Source organism: Ailuropoda melanoleuca, chromosome 3, assembly GCF_002007445.2.
Source record: "Ailuropoda melanoleuca isolate Jingjing chromosome 3, ASM200744v2, whole genome shotgun sequence".
In the NCBI taxonomy this organism is placed as follows: domain Eukaryota; kingdom Metazoa; phylum Chordata; class Mammalia; order Carnivora; family Ursidae; genus Ailuropoda; species Ailuropoda melanoleuca.
This window is the reverse complement of record NC_048220.1, coordinates 114788130-114811691: the sequence shown is the minus strand read 5'-3', so window position 1 is coordinate 114811691 and position 23562 is coordinate 114788130. Positions and strand designations below refer to the sequence as shown.

The 23562-nt window shown below is 33.9% G+C and overlaps 1 protein-coding gene across 1 annotated transcript in view; it reads left to right on the top strand.

Annotated features, from left to right (window-relative positions):
- Positions 1-23111, top strand: part of FBXO4 (F-box protein 4) — a 46715-nt gene extending 23604 nt beyond the window's left edge. The window contains exon 6 of the mRNA XM_019809388.2: positions 23077-23111. Within this exon, the coding sequence (XP_019664947.1) occupies positions 23077-23096 (20 nt within the window). The 3' untranslated portion in view covers positions 23097-23111. The remainder of the gene's footprint in view (positions 1-23076) is intronic.
- The last annotated feature ends 451 nt before the right edge of the window (positions 23112-23562 follow it).

The window sequence follows — 23562 nt, the reverse complement described above, 5'->3', positions numbered from 1 at the left end:
CAGTAGCACAGTACAGCAGATCAACAGAACTAGAGGCTGGTTCTTTGAAAGAATAAATAAAATAGATAAGCCACTGGCAAGACTTATCCAAAAGAATAGAGACAGGACCCAAATTAATAAAATTATGAATGAAAAGGGAGAGGTCACAACCAACACCAATGAAATTGGAAGGATTATTAGAAACTTTTACCAACAGCTTTATGCCAATAAATTAAGCAACCTGGAAGAGATGGAGGCCTTCCTGGAAACCTATAAACTACCAAGACTGAAACAGGAAGAAATTGATTTTTTAAACAGACCAATTAATTATGAAGAGATTGAAACAGTGGTTAAAAACCTTCCAAAAAACAAAACGCCAGGGCCTGATGGATTCCCCGGGGAATTCTACCAAACATTCAAAGAAAAATAATACCTATTCTCCTAAAGCTATTTCAAAAAATAGAAACAGAAGGAAAACTACCAAACTCATTCTATGAAGCCAATATTACCTTGATCCCCAAACCATGCAAAGACCCCATCAAAAAGGAGAATTACACACCAATATCCCTCATGAATATGGATGCCAAAATTCTCAATAGATCCTAGCTAATAGGATCCAACAGTAAATTAAAAGGATTATCCATCATGACCAAGTGGGATTCATCCCTGGGATGCAAGGGTGGTTCAACATTCACAAATCTATCAGTGTGATAGATTATATCATCAAGAAAAAAGCCAAGAATCATATGATCCTCTCAATAGATGCAGAAAAAGCGTTTGACAAAATACAGCATCCTTTCCTCATTAAAACCCTTCAGAGTGTAGGGATAGAGGGTACATTCCTCAATCTCATAAAAACCATTTATGAAAAGCCTACAGCAAATATCATTCTCAATGGGAAAAAGCTGGAAGCCTTTCCCTTAAGATCAGGAACACGACAACGATGCCCACTCTCACCACTATTATTCAACATAGTGCTAGAAGTCCTTGCAACAGCAATCAGACAACAAAAAGGGATAAAAGGTATCCAAATCAGCAAAGAAGAAGTCAAACTGTCTCTCTTTGCAGACGACATGATACTCTATATGGAAAACCCAAAAGAATCCACCCCCAAACTACTAGAAGTTATAGAGCAATTCAGTAATGTGGCAGGATAAGAAATCAATGCTCAGAAATCAGTTGCATTTCTATCCATGAACAATGAGCCTGAAAAAAGAGAAATTAGGGAATCCATCCCGTTTACAATCGTACCAAAAATCATACGTTATCTTGGATAACTTAACCAGAGACGTAAAGGATCTATATTCTAGAAACTACAAATCACTCTTGAAAGACATTGAAGAAGACACAGTAAGTGATTGTTTTTAAAAAATAATTTTCTCCAGTTTCTCTAGGGAGCCATTCCACAGAACCCCTCATGCTATTATGCCAAAAGTAGATCTCCCTATTTTCCTTTTAATATTTGTAGTACATCACCTCATTCATTCCTGATATTGGTAATTTATGTCTTTTTTCTTCTTGACCAATCTAGCTAAAGTTTTATTGATTTTATTATTATTCTAGAAAAACCCCACCTTTTGGTTTTACTGATTTATTCTATATTTCATTGATTTATGCTCTAATCTCCTTTTCTGCTTTAAAATTTTTGAGTTTTTATTCCATTTTCTCTTTTCTAGTTCTTTAAGGTAGAATTTTAGATCACTGATTCTATTCTTTTTTTTTTTTAATTAATTTTTTTAAGTAGGCTCCATGCCCAGTGTGGAGCCCAGCACAAGGCTTGAACTCACAACGCTGAGATCAAGACCTGAGCTGAGAATCAAGAGTCAGGCACTTAACTGATTGAGCCACCCAGGTGCCCCGTTCCTTTTTTAAAAAATAAGCATTTAAAGCTATTGATTTTCCCTTAAGCCCTCTTTAGCTTCATGTAAACATTTTAAAATACTATGTATTTATTATTATGCAGTTAAAATATTTTCTAATCCCTTGAGGTTACTTTTCAATCCATGGATTATTTGGTATTATTGTTTTAGTGTTGTTTAATCTGTTACCTATATTATTTATTGTTATTGATACCTGATTCAGTGTCTCTTTTAATCAGAGATCACTAAAATTTAAATCTTTAAATTTGTTGAACCTTGCTTTCTGGCCCAGGTTATTGTGTATTCTGGTGAATATGCCACATGCACTTGAGAAGAGTTTATATTCTGTTGTGGTGGTGGTGGAATATTTTATAGCTGTCTGTTAGGTCAAAGTAATTGATAATGTTCAGATATTCTATATTGGCTATATTGATTTTTTTCAAAGATTTTATTTTTAAGTAATCTCTACACCCAGTGTGGGACTCAAACCCCCAAACCCAAAATCAAGAGTCACTCACTCTGACTGAGCCAGCCTGGTGCCCATATTGATTTTTATATGGTTTTATCAATTACCAACAGGCTTAAAGACTTTATGTAGAATTGCCTAGTTTTCCTTTTAACTGTCAACTTTTGCTTAATGTGTTTTGATGATGTTTTTAGGTATGCATACATATATGACATTGATGTTTCTGATGAATCAACCCTTTTATCATTACTAATAATATCCTTTTTGCTGTTAATACTTGTTGTGAAATCCATTCTCTAATATTAATATAACCCCTTCACATTAAAAAAAATAGTGATCTCATGATACATCCATTCAACCTAAAACTGTCTTTATGTTTTAAGTGTATCTTCTGTAGATAAAATATAGCCAATTTTTCTTTCTTCTCTTTCCATTCTGGCAATACCTACATTTTAATTATCATGTTTAGATCATTTACATTTAATGCGATTATTGATATGATTGGCTTCAGATCTGCCATTCTATTATTTGTTTATCCCCTTTTCACTATAGTTGTTTCTCTAGTTTTTCTATTTGGGTATTTCAATATTTTTTAGAATTTGATTTAAGATTTTCTATTAGCTTTTTTTAGCACGTCTCTGCGTTTTTTGGAGGTTGCTCCGGTGATTGCAATGTATTTCCTTAGCTTTTGAAAGTTTTCTTATGGTTAACCTTGTACCAATTTGTGTAATATGTACAAATGTTGTAACTGTGTGGGTTTCATTATTCTTTTCACCACTCCTTGCTATAGCTGTTAAATGCAGTATACCACCATATGTTATAAATCTCAGAGAACAGTGTTATAGTTTTTGCTAAAACAGTCCATATATGTTACAAAGAAGTTAAAAGAAGAAACATTTTACAAAATAATAAAAGTGGTCTTTTATTTTTTCAAGATATATAAAATCCTGGGTTGACAATTTTAATCTTTCAGCCCTTTCAAGACATTCTTTTGTTTTCTTCTAGCCTCTATAATTTCTGATAAGAAGTTACTCACTAATTGCATCTTTATTCTTTTGTATATAATTGGCCTTTATTTCCTTTTTTATTTTTTATTTTTTGGTCTGCTTTCAAGTTTACTTTTTACCTTGGTTTTCAATGGTTTAACTACAGTATGCCTTGGAAGGCCTTGTTTATAATTATTCAGCTTGGGAGTTACTGGCTTATTGAATATTGAAATTCATGTCATTTACCAAGTTTGTGAGATTTTGGGTCATTATTTCTTCAAATATATTTTCTTCCCCATTCTTTTCTTTCTTCCTCTTTGGGTCTATATTGTGTAACAACACGTGTTATACCATTCATTATTATTTAACCTGTCTCTGAGGCTTTGCATATTTTTTTGTGTTTTTTCTCTCTGTTCTTCAGTTTGGATAATTTCAGTTGATTATTCTTAAGGATTTGAAACTCTTCTTTTTGTCTATATTTTGTTAAATCAGTCTTGTGAATTTTTGTAATTTATTATTGCATTGGTTCTATAATTTCCTTTTGGTTTTTTTTTAATTCTATTTTTCTTCTCAGATTTCCTTTTTTTTTTTTTTTCATTGAGGGCATACATTCCTGTACATCGAGAATGGTCATAATCGCTGCTTCACTATGTCTGCTGGGATACCTGGGTGGCTCAGTTGGTTAAGCATCTGCCTTCTGCTCAGGTCCTGATCCCAGGGTCCTGGGTTTGAGCCCTGCAGGCAGGGAAGGGTCCCTGGTCAGCGGGGAGTCTGCTTCTCCCTCTCCCTCTGCTCCCCACGACCACCACTCCTGCCCCCTGCCAGCTTGTGCTTTCTCTCTCACTCTCTGTCTCGAATAAATAAATAAAATCTTTAAAAAAAATTAAAATAAAACCTTTGTTTGCTAATTCCAAATCTGGAGGGGTTAGTTTCAGTTTTTTGTTCTTTTTTTAATTAAAGTAATGAGTGTCATTTTCTTTCTTTCTTTCTTTCTTTCTTTCTTTCTTTCTTTCTTTCTTTCTTTTTTGTATCTTGCAGAGTTTTGTATTGTATTCTGAAAAATATGAATGTGAAATTGTGGAGACTCTGGCTTCTGCTATTTTTCTCCAATAAGTGATAGTTTTTTCTTTTGTTTAAGCAATTAATATGGTTAGACATAAATTGCAACTCTGTTCCTTGAGCAACAGTTCTCCATTCAGTTTATCTTTTATTATTTAAGTGAGCAGCTTGAGTTGGTTTTTCACACACAGTTCAGCCAAAGATATAGACAGAGAATTTAGTGATTCCCTTCCTGGCTTTTTCTTTTCTGAGACTCCCTTTTTCCTCTCTAGTAGCTGCAGTTGTCCTCAACAAAATCAAAACATTTTTCTGCTTTTCAGATCTGCTCTCTGTCTTTTGTCAGAATTCCTGTCAGGGGCTCAACAATTTATTTTCGCATTTGGAGTAGTTCTACTTTTTTCACATTTGGAGTTCACATTTGAGTTTGCAATCTTGTATAGCAATCATATTGTTACTAAAAGGTTCAGTCGTCTTTCTTTTATCCCAGCAAAATCTCTCTTCTTGTGACAGGCGGGATACTCCACACACAGGCAATTGGTCCTATAAAAGCAACAGCTCTTTGATCACCAGAAGAGTCTATTTATCTTTGGATTTATTTAGACTTTTTGTACTTACTGCTCTTTGATGGCCTAAAGTATAATTTTCATTTTATTCTGTGTTTTCTTGTCACAATAACAATCTCTTGTGACGTACATTGTATCTGAAAGCAAGAATTTTGCTTTCCCATAAATCCCTTATGATTTCCCAGATCCGTGTTCATTTTTTAAAAAAATTTCTAGCATTTTGTCTGTACAGAGTAGCTGAACTATATTGATCATTATTTTACACTGTGAAGAGTTCTCATGTCCCATTTCCCCCTTGATTTTCAGTATTATTTCATTTTTACTATATCGTGTGATGACTTTTTACTGTTTCTCCTCCCATTTGAATTATGTTTGCCTTCATATTCTTTGACCCTTGGAAGAAGTCCTAAACAACTTTTCATAACATTTGAGGTCTGACCCTTGCTATAGTCTCAACAAATTAAATATCCTATATTTAAAATTTTCCAGTTGTTAATTTTTCCTACACATTTGTATAAGAATGTTAGAGGCAGCATAACTAAGTCATTAAGTGCAAGGACCCTAAAACCAGATTGGTCTGGGTTCGCATCTTAACTTTATTACTGTGTGATCTTGGGAAAATTTCTTACGTTCTGTGTGACTAAGTTTCTCTAATTGTAAAATGAAGATAAATAATACCTCATAGAGTTCTTAAAAGGCTTAAATAAGTTAATATTTTAAAACACTAAGGACAGAATTGTACAAAAAAGTGCTCTAAAATAATTTGTTCTATAAATAAGTTTTGATGTACAGAACAACACCATTATCAAAATGAGTTTTTATTTTTAGTTTCATAAGAAAAACCTGATATAAATAGCCCCATTTACTTAAGAAAGCATATAAAAACCGAATGTAGATAGATCTGATGAAGTAATTCAGGGGGACAATAAGTCTTTTGATTTTTTTCCACAGAAATATAGAAATTTTAGTTAAAAATTTGGCAAAACAATACTTTTTCTGTTTGCCATGAATAGCACTGTCAGTTTTACCCCAGAGTATATTGACGGTCATTTTCTACTTTCTACCATGTAAAGTACAAAGTTGTAGCTTGTTTGTCAAATTGATACTATAACAGAAGACTATTCTTAAATTCTGAAAAACATGACAGTGCTTCTCTAGATTTCCAGAAGGTGGTACTATTGCTACATACATAAAAAATTTATTACCAAAGAGCTATTTCAACTTAACTTGTACAATTTTGATTAGATTAGATTTTCAGTAGCATTTTCTAAAGTGTGTTTTGAAGTATAGTAATTTCCTTGACAACTGAATCAGCATAACATTAGTTCTTAGTGGGTTAAATAATTTAAGCACGTTACACAGGACTATTTACTGTGGGGCATTTTCCATTTTACTTTTTTCACAGAATATACTTAAGGATAGATATAGATTAGATACAGATGTAGATACATTTGTAGAACAAACTTAGAGAAAATGGTTTTAGAGGAATTCAAACTCAATAAAATATTATTTAAAATATTATTAGGGCAATCCACAGAATGGGAGAAAATTTTTTACAAATGGTGTATGTGATAAGGGAGTTATATCTAGAATATATAAAGACTACAAATCAATAACGGAAGACAAAAGGCAGCAAGGGATTGTTCATTGATAGATGAATGTATAAGGAAGATGTATATATACACAATGGGATATTAGCCATAAGAAAGGATGAAATCTTGTCATTTGCAACAACATGTATAGACCTAGAGGGTATTATGCTAAGTGAAGTAAGTCAGAGAAAGACAAATACCACATGATTTTACTTATATGTGGAATCTAAAAACTCCCCACAGAAGCCAATGAATAAACAATAACAAAAAAGAGAAACGTGTGTAAATATAGAGAATAAACTAGTGTTGCCAAAGGGGAGAGGATTGGAGAATAAGCAAAATAGGCGGAGGGGATTAAGAGGTACAAACTTCCAGTTATAAGTCACGGGGATGAAAAGTATAGCATAGAGATATAGTCAATAATATTGTCATGACTTTGTATGGTGACACATGGTAACTACACTTCTCTTAGCATTTTGTAATGTATATAATTGAATCACTGTGTTGTGCATCTGAAACTAATATGTCAACTGTACTTCAGTTGGTAAGAAATCAGCAAAGAATCTAAAGATGTTTCTCCAAAAAGAATACACAAATGGCCAATATGTATATGAAAAAATACTCAACATCATTAGCCATCAAAGAAATACAAATCAAAATCACAGTGAGATACAATTTCACACCCACTTAAATGACTATAATAAAAAAATAGATAATAAGTGTTAGGGAGGTTGTGTAAAAATAGAACCTTCTTGGTCAGAATGTAATTATTTGGGAGAATGATTTGGCAGTTTCTCAAAATATTAAAGATAGTGTTACCATATGATCCAGTAATTTCAATCCTAGGTATATATCTAAGAGAAATGAAAATGTGCATACAGCAACTTGTATATAAATGTTCATAGCAACATTATTCATAATAGCCAAAAACTGAAAACTATCCAGAGGTCTATCAATTGATGAATGGATAAATAAAATTCTGTATATCCATACAATGGAATATTACTCAGCAGTAAAAAAGTGCTGACATGCTATAACATGGATGAACCTTGAAAACATTGTTAAGTGAAAGAAGCCACTCACAAAGGACCACATATTATATGAGTCCATATATATGAAATATCCAGAATAGACACAAAGTAGATTATTGGTTGCCAATAGTGAGGGGAGAGGGTGATGGAAGCATGGAGGTGGATGGCAATAAAATTTATTTCAAACTATCTTGACACTTGGATTTTTTTCTTGAATAGTTACACTTTATATGGCTGAGTTTCAGTAGCAGTTCTGGATCATGTGTGCTTTTTTCTTTCATGTGAAGACAATCTGTTATAAAGTCAAAATCTAAGCTAATAATTTGCTAGATGAAATAGAAAGTATAGTAGCTAGCAATAAATTATTTGATTCATTGTAACTATATAGACCAGTATTACTTCAGCCTGATTTTTCTAGGTTATTACGAACATTATTATATTAAACAACCATTTAAATATTTTTTTCTGTGAGCTTTGTGATCATCCCTTTTGCCCGTTTTCTATTGGATTTATTTTCCCTCAAATTTTAAAGGACTCTTCAGGTATCAGGGAGACTAGTCTTTATCTATGATGCAAATGTTTTTTCCCCGTTTATCAATTTGTTTTCTGACTTGTTATATTTGCCATGCGAAACTTTTTAAAATGTCTAATTTATCAACATTTTTTTGTTGTATCTATATTTTGCATCATAGTTAAAAATGCCTTACCCACACACAGGTAATGAAATATACCCATATTTCTTCTTGTACTTGTGTGATTTCATATTTTACATATAAATCTTCAATCTGTGTGGAGTTTATTCAGGTATTTTGTGATGTGTGAATCCAATTTTATCTTTTTACAAGTTGATACAATTGTTTCATTATAATTTATAAATTTATAAAGTATTCATATTTCCCCCAGTGTTTTGAGATACCATACTCTTTAAATACTAAATTTCTTTATGTAATTGAGTCTGGCCTTTCTGTTTTCTTTGGTCTGTTTCTCTATATGGTTCTAATATCTGATAGAGCATGGCTTCATCATTCTTCTTTTGAAAGGTTTTCCAAAATACTCTTTATTACTTATTGTTCAATATTACCTTTAATATTAGCTTTGTTAAAAAAAACTTTTTTTTAAATTGGGAATGCTATGTATACACATATATGCATATAATAAATACATATGTTTCATATGTATGTAATATCTTGGAGAGAGATTATGTAGTCAGGATGTTGAGTCCTTTCTTAGAAAATGGATATGTTTCCATTTATTCAGACAAGTGTGTTTTCAAGTTTTCCTTATATATATTTTGCACATTTGCACTTTCCTTATATCTTCTGGTTGATTATTTGTATATATGAAAGTTATTGATTTTGTGTATTAAATTTATACCCTTCTACTTTATTGTTTGACTTAGTATCTTATTAATAATTCTTTGGATTTTCCAGATTTACAGTCATATGATCTGCAAGTAGGGAGTTTTATTTTCTTCTTTTACAGTGCTTAATCTTCTATTTGATTTTGCTTTGCTAATACCACCAATATAATATTAAAGAATACTGAGACAAGGGAACTCCTTCCTTGCCTTGTTCCTCATCCGGGTAGGAATGCCTCTTGTCAGAAATTTCCCATTATGTAAGATATTGGCTTTAGGAGTGATGTTTAGTAATCATGTTAAGAACATATTCATTAAATGCTATTTTATTAAGTATTTTTTAAAACGAGGGATAGTTGTCGAATTTTGTCAGAGGCCTTTTTAGCTTCTATGGTTATAATATGAATCTTCTTAAATTACTAATAGAGTGAAATATACTAAATTAATATTTGACCATCCTTATAATTTTGGAATAAATCTCTTGCCTCATATTATATTATTTTCATATAGTGTTGATATCTTTTGCTAATATTTGTTTAGGATTATTTTTTGCATCAGTATTTAGAATAGAATTCATAAGAGTTTTAAAAATGTGTGATATCTTTATTAAGTTGATTCATCAGTAATATATATAATACTATAGGTAGTGTATTGGGAACATGTGGTTTTGATATTTTGATAGAATTATTCTGTGAAAACATCTGATTCTGATTCCTTTATTATTGTACAGTTTTTTTTTCATAACTTTCTCTGTATCTTTACTTAATGTTTTTTTTTTACTTAATGTTTTTTTATTAAGTTTAAGGAAGTTACTGCATTACCTGGTGAATACGTGTTCATAGCCATTACTTCTTCACTGTGAATTGGATTCTTTAGCATTATGAAGTAAACTCTTTGTCTAATTTAATATTTCTAAGCCATGGAATGTCAAGGTTTCTTACTCACTTGCATTTACCTGGTTTAGCTTTTCTGAATCAGTTTGTTTTAAGTGGGTCTGTTTAACACTAGGGTTTTGCTACATGAGCCAATATGAAAGTGTTTTTATTAAATAGGTGAGTTAAGTTCATTTTTATTTATTGATATAATTATTATATATTTAGGTAATATTTACCTATTTACTGTGTGTTATGTATTTGTTGCATTTTTCTATGTTGTCTATTTTTATGTTGCTTATCTTAATACTTTTAATATTATATGCTATAAATATATGTATTTTACATGTTCTGTGTTTGTTTTTGTTCTTATGGTTATCTTTGTGCTAATATACTTCATTAGTGACCATTTTCTTATTTAGATTTTTTTCCCATCTTCTCTATTATTTTCTTGCTGATCCTTTTTACCTATTTTATTTAAATTATTTTGTTGTTTTAATTTTTGCTTATGTTCCATATTATATTCTTAGTCTAATGTGTTGTTCCTTGGATGTCTTCCAATTTTGTCTTAGTTTTGTTGGTGATTTTTTTATTTTCGGTTTTGTTCCTGAGTTCGGTCAACTCTCATTTTACATCTTTTTGTTTTTTTGTTAATTTTTATTTTGAACTTTTAAATATATTCTTTGAATTTTTTCACATCAGTAAATACTTGTTTAAGGATATTTGATTTATATTGGCATATTTTTCTCTGCTTTGTATTTGGTTTTTTTGGGAATAATTTTCATCATCTGAAATGTTCTGCTTTTCATTTTTTGGTTTTCTAATACAATACCTTTAGTATGGATGGTGTCTTCCTTTTTCTGTTAATTTTGGAGTATCTTACATTTTCCTATGCCAGCAATAACAATTGTAATGAAAAAAGGAAGTTTGGTGGCTTTTTTAGATTTCTTAGTGCTAGAGTCCCCTCTTCTGTTGGTATGATGAAGTGCAGGTTCTTTAATTAATGTCTACATTTTTTGAGGGGCAGAGGAGAGAGGATAATGATGTCTCCTATTTTCTTTTTTCTAAAATCTTTATTTTCTACTACTTATTTCCTTCTTTCCCCTCATCCCCTAAGTCCATGGGGATCCAAAGCCATTCCTCCTTCCAAGTCTTTCTACTCTTCTGGAGAAGAGGTACAACTCCCAATATGATTGCATCCACTTTCAAGGCCCTCCCTCTCAATTCCCCATAACCAGAACTCTGAACATCCACATATCAGACTTATTCTCTATCAAAAGATAGTGGGCCTCTATCTTTTGGAAGACGATTATATCTGTATTCCACACCTCAGGTGTCCACTTGCTGCTCTGCAGGGGACTCAAGAGGTGGGTTCTTCTGGTTTCTGAATGTTTATCTTAGTCACATGTAAATTGAAGTGTTATTCTGTTCTAGTCATGTTGTAGGCATGAGTTATTGGCAGTTTTATTCATTGTCTCTGATCTGTATGGTATTCAGAAGATACATGGAGATTCTAAATTTGATGGCCCTATTATCCTGTGGGATTCCAAAATCAGATTATGTTGTTTTTGAACAAATATAATTATTAATGAGGTCTTCCTTTTTTGAGCTACAATTTCTTTCCTTATAATTTCTACATATCAATTCTGGTTGTATCTTTTGAGACAACATAGAATAAATCAAATTTCTCTCATGTTCTAGCAAAAGCTGTTCCCCAGCCCATATAATCTTTCCTCTGAAATAATTATCTATCAGCCCTTCAACCATTACTCAGGTGTTGGAGCTTCAAGTCACCTTCCCCTCACCTGATCACTTTCTTTATCAAAGGTGCAAACTTCTCAGGTTCATAGTTTTCTATAATATATTTACCAGCATAACTTGAGGATATTGTTACCACCAGAAGAAGCTAACAATACCAATTCAAAAGTTCACTCTTAGAATGATTTATTTTTCTTTGTCCAAATATAATGACCTATGTAAAGAAATAAAGGAAAATTAAAAATGGGAACAAAACATGTTTTTATATGTTGCTTTTGAAAAAGGACGATTATCATTTGGCTTATACACAAACACAGGAAGTATTTGTTCTGACTGGAAGAACAGTTAATGTGTCTAAATATTTCTAACCAAATGTAACAAATAAAATGTAGAATAGCCAGAATGAATATGAATACTTATGAATCTTAATTAGGAGTCCAGTGCTGCAAAGTGAATGCTAATGAATTAAGAGAGCTTTGCTTTTTCTCATTTATGTGGCACCAACGGGGTTATGCCTTTTTATGCAATGATGCAAGTAAATCCTGGGATTGCTAAAAATTTTCAATACAGAGCACAGTATTCTTAGAAGGTTCAAATAGAAAGATAGGAGAATGTGGTGAAATGGAGTGGGGCAGTGAAGTTGAGAAGGTAGTGTGAGCACAGGCTTGGTAAGAATTTTCTTAGCAACTTTGGTGGTAGCTATTGGTGAAAACCAAAAATGGGACTTAATGAAGCTAAATGATGCATTTCCTTATGTGATTTTATCACCGCCACTTCCATGTGTTCTCATATTTTTATTGAAGAGCAAAGAAAACTGAAGATTTCGGTACAGAAAAATATAAACTTAAGCCTAGAGGATAAAGTTTAAGCAAAAAAAAAAAAAAAAGAAGTCTGCCCTACTAGTTTGGGACCATGGGAGCAAAATCACTGCTAAATATTAATAAATAACACTACTGCTTACTTCACAAATCAAGGTAATACTATAGAAAATACCTTATATTTGTGCACAATTTTGTAGTGTATCTACCACATTCCTCATATTATCTCATTAAGTCTTTAGAAAAACTGTATGCGCACAAGGCAAGATTCATCAAGATTAAGTGATTTGTCCATAGACATTCAGATAGTATGTGACAGAGCTAGTACTAACACTCACGTATTCCGTAGTCAATGGAACACAGCATTTTGAGAAAGTATAATGTAATTCATTGTTATCCTCAGTACTCAAATACTTCTTAGACTTGTGGTTTTATACTTGTTGAGCTAGGTTAATAAAAATTTAAGTATCTGCAACACATACATCCTTGCACGTACAAGCACTCACACATACATGCATGTGAATGCATATGCCGATACCCGTACCCACACACGTGTGATGTAGTATTTCTTAACCATGCAGCTTCCACTAAAATGTAAGCTCTGAAAGGGTAAGGATTTTAGTTTCTTTTAGTCACTGTCCTGTTTCTAACACCCAAAAGAGTCACTAGTACATGATGGGTGATCGATCAATTAACATTTTTAAAATACAAGAATAATCTGCTGGTATGTTAATAATTATAGTCATTTTGCAAATCATTTTTATGATTTTTAAGAATAGTCTTTCTTAAGTAAAACTAAAGCATGTAACCTGTGGGACAGGTTAGGCATACATAAATTAGGTAGTGTATATATGTGCTGAACAAATACAGGGAGAGATGGAAGGAACAAAAAGGCACTTGACATTCATGAGGCATGAAATATTCAAGACAGTTATATACTTAAATTGGCAACCTATTATTGACATCCAATCTGGCCACAAGTGTCTTTTGCTGGGCTGTTCAGGGGTTATTAACAAGCTCCTGACTAGGAATATTTGCTCCTGCATCTCTAATTGATCGAGTGTATGCAGGCTCCAGGTACCTGCCATCTGCTGAGTTGCCTTTCTCACCTTTAACTCTGGTCCTTGTAACTGCATTGTAAGCAGAGAAGGCTGATGTAACAAGAGAATGAGAGGGGAAGAACAAGCCAGCAAGTGAGAGGGGAGGTAGGGGAAGAAAGAGAGGTTGGGAGCGGGAGATGAGGGGAGAGAGAAAAAAAAGAGAACATCTGAACATTGTGTAACACAGGATTCAGGTAGCATGGTACCTTTACCCTGCTTGAACCCTATTCGAGGTGTATTAATAAACTTCATTTCCTTCCCCTTGCTTTTTTAAATTTTTAAAAATTTTAGTTCCAGTGTAGTTAACATACACTGTTCTATTAGTCTTGGGTGTACAATATAGTGATTCAGCAGCTCCATATATTACTCATTGCTTGTCAAGATAAGTGTACTCTTAATCCCCTTCACCTGTTTGACCCATACCCCCACCCACTTCCCCTCTGGTAACCATCTGTTTGTTCTCTGCAGTTAAGAGTCTGTTTTTTGGTTTGTCTCTCTTCTTTTCCCCCTTTGTTTGCTGTTCTGTTTCTTAAATTCCACATATAAGTGAAATCATATGGTATTTGTCTTTCTCTGACTGCCTTATTTTGCTTAGCATTATGCTCTCTAGTTCCATTCATATTGTTGCAAATGGCAAGATTCGTTATTTTTTATGGCTTAATAATATTCTATTGTATATATGTATACCATATCTTTATCCATTTATCTACTGATGGACACTTGAGCTGCTTCCATAGTTTGGCTTTTGTAAGTAATGTTGCAATAAACATAGGGGTGCATATACCCTTTCAAATAAGTGTTTTTGTATTCTTTGTATAAATACCCAGTAGTGCAATTACTGGATCATAGGGTAGTTCTATTTTTAATTTTTTGAGGAACCTCCACACTATTTTCCACAGTGGCTACAACAGTTTGCATTCCCATATATAATGTATAAGAGTTCCTTTTTCTGCACAAGCTCACCAACACTTGTTTCGTGGGTTGTTGATTTTAGCCATTCTGACAGGTGTGAGGTGATACCTCATTGTTTTGATTTGCATTTCCCTGATGATGAGTGATGTTGAGTATTTTTCATGTGTCTGTTGGCTGTCTGTATGTCTTCTTTGGAAAAATGTCTATTCATGTCTTCTCATTTCTTAATTAGATTATTTGTTTTTTGGGTGTTCAATTTTATAAGTTCTTTATATATTTTGGATACTACTCTTTAACAGATATGTCCTTTGCGAATATCTTCTCCTGTTCTGTAGGTTGTCTTTAGCTTTATTGATTGCTTCCTTCACTGGGCAGAAGCTTTTTATTTTGATGATGTGCCAATAGTTTATTTTTGCTTTTATTTCCTTGCCTCAGGAGACATATTTAGAAGGTAGTATCTGTGGCTGGTGTCAAAGAGGTTATTGCCTGTGTTCTAGGATTTTTATGGTTTCAGGTTTCAGAATTATGTCTTTAATCCATTTTGAATTTATTTTTGTGTTTGATATAAGAAAGTGGTCCAATTTCATTTTTTTGTGTGCTGCTGTGCAGTTTTCCCAGCACCATTTATTGAAGAGAGTGTCTTTTTTCATTGGATATTCTTTCCTGCTTTGTCAAAGATTAATTGACTGTATAGTTGTGAGTTCATTTCTGGGTTTTCTATTCTGTTCTGTTGATCCATGTGTCTGTTTTTGTATAAGTACCATACTGTTTTGATCACTACAGCTTTGAAATATAATTTGAACTGGAATTGTGATGCCTCCAACTTTGCTTTTCATTTTCAAGATTGCTTCGGGTATCTGCATCTTTTGTGGTTCCATGCAAATTTTAGGACTGTTTATTCTAGCTCGTGAAAAATGCTGTTGGTAGTTTGATAGGGATTACTTTAAGTGTGTCCCTTTTACAACTGCACCAAAAACAGTAAGATACTTAGGAATAAACCTAACCAAAGAGGTGAAAGACCTGTAGTCTGAAAACTATAAAATACTGATGAAAGAAATTGAAGATGACACAAAAAATTGAAAAGATATTCCATGCTTATGGATTGGAAGAACAAATTTGTTAAAATGTCTTTACTATCCAAAACACCTAGTGTATTTTTAATTTCACTTATTGGGTTCTTCATTTCTGGCTGGTTCTTTTTTATGTTTTCTCTTTGTTAAGGGTCTCACTAATGTCTCCACTTTTTTCTAAAATCCAGTGAATATCTTTATTATCATTACTTTAATTTCTCTATCAGGCATATTACTTGTATCTGTTTCACTTAGGTCTCTTGCTGTGGTTTTGTCCTGTTCTTTTATTTGGGACATGGTCCTATGTCTTCTCATTTTGTCTAACACTCTGTGTCTGTCTCTCTTTGTCAGGGAGGTCAGCTACATTTCCTGCTCTTAAAAGTAAAGACCTTATAAAAAAAGAGTGCCTTGCAGTGCAGTATTCTCTGTTCAGTATAACCTAGCACTTCAGCTAAAGCTATGTATGTTGCTTGCACCCAGTTGTTGTGTCCTGGCTGCTTTTTCTTTCAGCCCAGTTGTCTTTAGAGGCTCTATTTGTCTTGCGGGTAGTGTCTGGTCTCCAGCTAGGGTGGGGTGCACAATTTTAACAAGGTGCACCTTGGGCTTCTATAGGGCCTGCCACTGCCACCACTGCCACTGGGACGGAGGCTCTGGAAAACATGTGAGTCAGGAGAGGCAGTGATGGCAAGGTTTGCAGTGGTCTTCTAGGGAAGAGTACCCACAGAGGCTAGACTGAGGCAAGGATTACTGGGATTGGCCAAAATTCCGGGGGGGGGGGTGAGGCAGGGCTTGGTGTAAGCCAGCTAGGTAGTGAATGTGGGTGCTGTTCTGGTTCCTGCAGGTGGCCATGTGTTTATGGTGGGGAGCGGAGAGGCAGATGGCACCTGCCAGCTTCTTTGTTCCTGGAGAAGTCCCTCCATGAACACTGCTCCTTTGGGACATGTTCTGAGATGCATAGATAACTCTCCCTCCTTTGTGCTCCCGGTGTTTTGCAAACAGTTGCTTCTATGCTGTAACTCCACCGGCTGGTTTTTGTGCGATCTGGGGGCAGGGATTCAGCTGCCTATCACCCTCTGGGCTCTCCCAGAGCTGAGCCTTGGTTTTTAAAATTTCAGTCTTTAAATCGCACTGGTTGTTAGAACTCACAAAATTCGGCCTCTCTAGTTTTGCAAGCCAAATGTTATGGGGATTCCTCTTCCTCGTGTGGGCTCCTTGGTGTGATATTTTGTTTCTCACCCTTTTCCACACCTGTGACTCCCTTCCCCTACCTTGTGAATAGCCACAGTTTCACTCCCCACCATGTGTCTGCCTCTCCTACCTTCCTTGATGTGGCCTCTTCCTACCTTTAGTTGTGGAGTTTGTTCTGCCAGTCTTCAGGTCATTTTCTGTGTTATTTACAATGATGTGAGTATTATCTAGTTTTATCTGTGGAGTGAGGTGAACTTTGGGTCTTCTAACTCTGCCATCTTGGCCCCTCTCCTCTTGCTCCTTGCTATATGTTTTCAGTTGATTCAACTAACTGTATGATTTAATTATCTTAATTTGGTCTGTGATTCCTTCTGTTCTATTACCTCTGGAAGACCCTGCCTAGTAGACTACTTGGAGATTACCATACATCAAGGTATTTGCTACCACAGTGATGATTTACTTTAAAATAAATTTGATAAGGTTCAAGCTTAATTCCATAATAAAGTCACTTTATTTCACTTGCCTCCTAATATTTCCTTGAGAGAAAGAGAAGAAAATGCCTGTGTTATGCATGGGAGCATCATCCTTTATGTGTCAAAGCTGAACGGAAGTTGAAAACCTCTGAATTAGAAAATTAGCATACCAGGTCAAAGGCTCCTAAATCCTAATCTGACACTACCATCAGGCCAGACAGACATCCCAAATGCAGAAGTCAATGAGAGAATATGGCTAAAAAGAGAATGATATGAAGAGTTTCAGAGTCACAGCATTCAATCAAGTTCATTAATATAGAAGACAAAGATTATTCAGTTCCTACAAGTTTTTTTGTCTTACAATGATAGAGGAAAGAATTGCCTGAATTTATGCAAATAATCTCATTTGTAAACTTCATTTTGCTTTACTAGACTCAAACATAGTTGAGAGAGACAAAATTAAACTGCTTGACTTTAAAGAATATTTAAGGGAATATTTAAAATGTGCTACTATTTTTCAAAAGTGGGAAATCTAAAAATTTTTTGAGGAGTAAACACTTCATGAATGCTGTTAATGTATTTTTTTATTATGAGAAATGGAAGAAATAGAAAAATATTCTATCATGAATGTCATGAAATCCCCTTTTTCTTTCTATTTCATTGGTGTGCAACATGTAATATGAGTTCCAAATTAAGATATTTAGTCAATGGAGCTTTATAACCATTCTCCTCAAAGCAACAACCCCTGAACATAGCACTGAATCATATAATCATAATGCATCATCCACATCTAGCCAATCCCTCTATCCTGAATTTTCAGTAAAATGATTTAGTTATTTGAACACCAGCTGGTAGCCTGCTCTCTCTACTGCAAGTAATAGAAGGATTTATAGGCTACTCATGTTGCCTTTTTTCACTGTGCTTAGGAAAACAGGATGTTACTTTATATTTTAATCACTTCGTAATCATTGATTGTGACAAATACCTTTGTCTGAAGTAAAGGTGGGATGTCCAAAAGAGAGACATCAGAGATTAATTTTAGTTAAAAGTACATTTTCAGCTGAAAGCTAAAATGTAGACATTAACTTAGTATGAAATTGATAGGCGTGTGTGTGTGTGTTGCATATGTTTGTGTTTCTTCAGTTGTAGAGAAATTCTAGAGAAAGTGGGCAAGGCTACCTTACCTAGATGAAAGAGAGTTTGCGAATTTGAAACAAGTTCGGTATATAAAAGGACTTTTAGACATTTTATGCTAGTCCCTCCGTCCCCAGAGTAGAATGCGGAAACATCTGGTCCTAAAGGTAAGTCAGGTCAGAGAAGAATTCAAAATGGAGAAGGAAGTAGGTAAACAGGGGTGAATATCATAGGGTCAGTGTCTTTTCATTTGCCTTTCTTTTTGTGTGTGAGTACCTATTTATGGATAGTTTTGCTCCCTCCACGTTCATATTGTATTCTAAATTTGACATCATACAGGAATGAAAAGGATTTTTACTTGACTGGGTCTTAAAGGAAAAACATTTCAGTCATAAAATACAGAACATGTGGATTTAGAACATTTAAAAAATCATGATACAAAGATTTCTGTTACTAGTCAAGATGGAGGGTAAAGTCAGAGAGACAAGACTTACTTTCCTAAGTAACAAAAAAAAAACTGAATAAAATATATGAAAGAACAGTTTTCAAGATATTGAACATTAGGCAATGAAGGGTAGTGATTCCTTTCACTAAATAAACAAATGAAATGAGATCTGTAATTTCCCCAGTTTATTGGCTGCAGATTTCCCAGGCTACAAGGGAGAGAGAATCCAGACAAAGCCTGCTGGTCTCTGAGTTGAGAAGATAAAGCAGGGAATCTGGGAAGGCCAGCCACGCCAGAATTCATAGGAAGAGTATCACAGAAGAGCAAGTTATGCAGAAAGAGGGAGAAAAGTCTCTGGAGATCTGCAGAGTCCTCTATTTGTTTTCAGCTCAGTACTGATCAGTGCATGAGAGTGAAGAAACTACTTGAGGCTAGAGAAAGAACCACCAGAAAGGATTAGAGGGAACACTGTCCAGGGCTTACAGAAGACAGCCAATGTGGGAAACTTCATAATTTTGGAATCAGGGTAGAGTTCTCAGAAGTGTTTTGCCTCAGTAGTAGCAAAATCAACCCTCAACTAAATGCTGCTCTGGTTCCTCCTAACAACACTCATAAGCAAGACCTTACTGTTTCTAAGTAACTTAACAGCACTCCAGAATAAAGCTCAAGAATATTTACAGAAATGCAAAAATATTAGCATCCAGCAAGATAAAATTCATAATGTCTAGCATCCAATAAGGAATTATCAGCATGCAAGGAAGCAAGGTATTATCCATATGAAGGTGCAAAAGAATCTATTAAACCAACCCGAATTTGGCACAGAAGACAGAATTAGTAAACCAGGACAGTAAGCAATTACTATAAAACACCCCCTGTTTCAAGAAGCTGGAGTAAATATTGTGCATGTTAAGTAAAGACAAAAGAAATGTTAAAAAGACTTAAATTGGACTTCCAGGGATGAAAACTACAGTGTGTGAAATGAAAGATATAATAGGTGGGATTCATGATAGATTAGACATTGCAGAAGTGATTACTGAACTTGAAGACACAGCAATCGAAACTATACAAATGAAACACAGAGAGAAAAATTACTGAAAAAGCCCCATAGAACATTAGTGTTTAATACTTCTTGCAGTGCGGGTCTATGGGAGGTAAGATGAATCCTTTCAGTTTTTGCCTGCTTCCAAGTGTGTTTTATCTTTATTCTTTAGATTTCAGTGGTATGATTATGATAAGTATAGGTGTGGTTTTCTTTGTATTTACTTTTCTTGGGTTTCTCTGAACTTCTCAGGTCCATACGTTGACATCTTCCATCAATTTTGGAAAATTGTCACTCATTCCCTCTTCTGATATTTCTTCTCTGTTTTTGTTGTTGTTTTTGTTGTGGGACTCCAGATACCCAAATATTAGCCTATTTGATATTGTTTCACAGTTATTGGATATTCTTATCACCCTTCTTTTAAAAATGTTTTCTCTTTGTGTTTTAAAATGGGTAATTTCAATTTCAATTTTCAATCCAAATTCACTGATTCATGTGATGTGTTCAGTATGCTAATGAGCCCATCAAAATAATTCTTCATCTTATATTTTATTTTTCATTTTTTAGATTGCCATCTGGCTCCTTTCTATAGTTTTCATCTTTATTCTATAATACCCGGTTTGTTCACACATGCTATCACCTTTCCCATAAGATTTCTTAAAATATTTATTATTGGTATTTTAAAGTCCCTCTTTGATAATTCTAGCACTTGGACCATTTTTGGATCAGGTTTTAATAGACTCTTGTCTCTCTTGAGAACAAGTCACTTTTTTTCTGTGATTGATAGTTTGATATTGATAATAATACAATAGAAACTAAGGCAAATAATATTTACACCCAGCAAAGGGCACATTCCTTTTTTCAGACCACTAAGAAGAGGAGATGAGATTTAAGGAGATGAGTCAATCTCATCTATAATTGAGTTGGGAACTGGGCTTGTCTGTTTCTTTAGTTGGATTTCTTTCACCCCAGGCTTCAAATAATTTGTGCACGGGATCAGAGTTTTCTTTTTAACCAGACTTGGGTCCTGAGTGTTTGGAGGAATTGTTTCCATTCTCCTGCTTTGCTTTCAGCCTTCCGCAGATCCTGGTTGTCTGCATTTCAGAGGGATGTGTCTCAGGATTCTTGCCTCTACCCCAGCCATGAAAATCAGTAATTGCTTGGTACACACTGAAGACCCCAAGTACCTAAGGAGTTCAGTTCATTTCTCCTTTGCTGCCTCCAGACTGCAATAAACCCCCTATGCTTAGATCTCAGAGAAGAGTCCCTTTTAACTTTCCTGCCCCTCTTCCACTTGTAGGTTATCACTGCCTCTTAGTGTTGGACCCCAAGAATTTATAGAACTTGTCTCAGTTCTCCTTTCCTGCTCTTAGAGTTCATGAGGTCCTTCCCTGTACCTCGGAGGAGCAGATCTCTCTCAGCATTCCTGTCCTTCCACTGAAGTTAGGTGCCTGCTGCCTTGCATCACTGTAAAGCCTTAGTGCTTGAAAGTTTTTCTTAGCATTCTTACCCTAGCCCCAGTATTTCTCATCACTCTGTGAAGGCCCATGAGAAAACGTTGGTAGGTGGGCATACTCTATGTCCTAAGGATTCTCAACCATCATGACAGCCCACACTTGGTCTACCAAAATTTTTTTTTAGAAGTTCAGCAGTTTTCTTCTTACCTATTTCTCTGACAGCTTTCTCCTTTTCTACTGCTTCACCAAGGATGAAAGAAACTGTTGGGTGCTTTCACCGCAGAGAGAGGTTTATAACTTTCTAGATTTTATTCATTATATATTTCCCCCCATATTTAGCTCTCCGATGAATTTTTAATAAACTATGATTTTATTGGTTATCTGGCTTATTAGTGTTAGGGTAGGAATGACATTCTTTTGTAACTTTCTACATTCTAAGCAGAAGCTGGCAGCTGGCATTTACATATACATGATTGTTTTCCATATAATATATATACATATATATACACACACACACACACATATATATATTTCCATATATATATAAATTCCCATATATATATAAACATTTATATATAATAGTTTTGACAAAAGTTATTGTTCTTGACAAATTTTTTTTTTGGAATTCCTCTTTCAGAATTTCTTGAAATCATTCATCATAGTCATTTGAATACGCTCAGTGATAGAAAATCTTCAGTTCCAAGCATCATATCTGCTGTAAAATAAAAATGACATTCAAAATTAAGTTTGTAAATAATGCTGACATGACATTTAGTAATGTTTTTAGTAAAAACAATGTAATTATAAAATAGACTGTCTTTCTTATGTCTCTCTTAAACAACTTTGAAAACAGTTTTATATAAGCAGTTCAAAACTGGTTTTGAGTGATAACAGCATCATTGAAATACAAAAACTGTTTCTAATGATGGCTGCTTAATTAGAGAATACTAATATAAACAAAGTATTGAGGAACATGTAATTTTTAAATTCATTTTTATTGCTCATATATCTAGCTTTGAACCTGCTTTTAAAATTACTTTGAAATGTTCTAAACTTTAGTTCTTCTTGTACTCTGAATAATGCAGTTCAATTGATAATCTGTAGCTTACCATTTTGTAGTTTCTTTCTAAGTGCAAAAATAGGTTAATTTTCTTTAGTTTAGTTGAAAACATATCATAACACATCTTTAGTTTGTTCACAACTGATTTCAAATGAAGTGTTTCAAGGGGAAGATAGATACATTTCATTCATGAAAACTAAAGTGGAAATGAGTACCACAGAGAAGTACTCAGTTATGGGATCAGATATGACCACACTTCCCAGCAGAGGGCAGCACTCTACGGGAAATCACAAGCATAGGCAAATGCTTCTGAACTTTTGCCTCAAGTGCCAGAGCCTGGTCAAACTGTTGAGAAACATTATTGGATTTTATTTGTTGAATTTTAAATAGTTATGAAATTATGAAACTTTGAGGCTGAATATTCTGACTAGGTGCTTATTATTTGATTTTTTTCCTGTCACATACCAAAATTTAAGGACATGTAATAATAATGACTTATTGTAAATTTACTGCCTTCTGTGTAAGATACAATTTCTTTTAATTGTTGAAAATGACTTCTTTTGAGGTTATTGGCATCTTCATGTTTTGAAAATTGCAGGATTTATTGCACAAAACCATGTTCACAGCATTCTTATATTTTATGATTTTATGAATACCTATTGTGTCCCCATTAAGGCATTCGCTTTTTATCTTCTTCTAAACTGTTTTTTAAGCTTTTTATTCATATGCAAGATTTTTCATCTATCAGTTTCCAGTCCAACAAATGTATCATATTTGAGCATTTTCTAAGTGTAAGCTCCTTTGCAAATGCTTTTGCTCCTGACTTATTTTAGTTGTCTTTCTTTTTCTCTCCTGTAGTTCAACTATGTATGTGTTGACACATGCTCAGATACAGCAAGAAGAGGTCAGTGCCCTTCAACAGTATCCTGCGGTCATATCTTCTACATTAATGCGCAACCTAACTTCTTCCATTCATTTCTTTTCCTTTTTTATTACAAAATATATATATATTTACAGACAAGTCTGTAAAATATATTTGTACTCTTTAATGTACAACAACAGAATAAAACAAACAGTAGTGTAACCCAAGTCAAAAAATAGAACTTTGGCAGCTTCTAAGCACACCACTTAGTTCTTGGCTTCCTCCCTAATTATAATCCAATCCCTCCACCCTGGAGGTATCTACTATTCTGGCTTTGTGATAATCATACCTTTCTCTTTATGCTTTTACAGCCTATATATACATCCTTAAACAATGGTCTGGTTTTGCCTGTTTTGAACTCAGTATGAATGGAATCATACTGCTGAAATTTTTTTTCCTATTTTAAACTTTTAATTTGCATA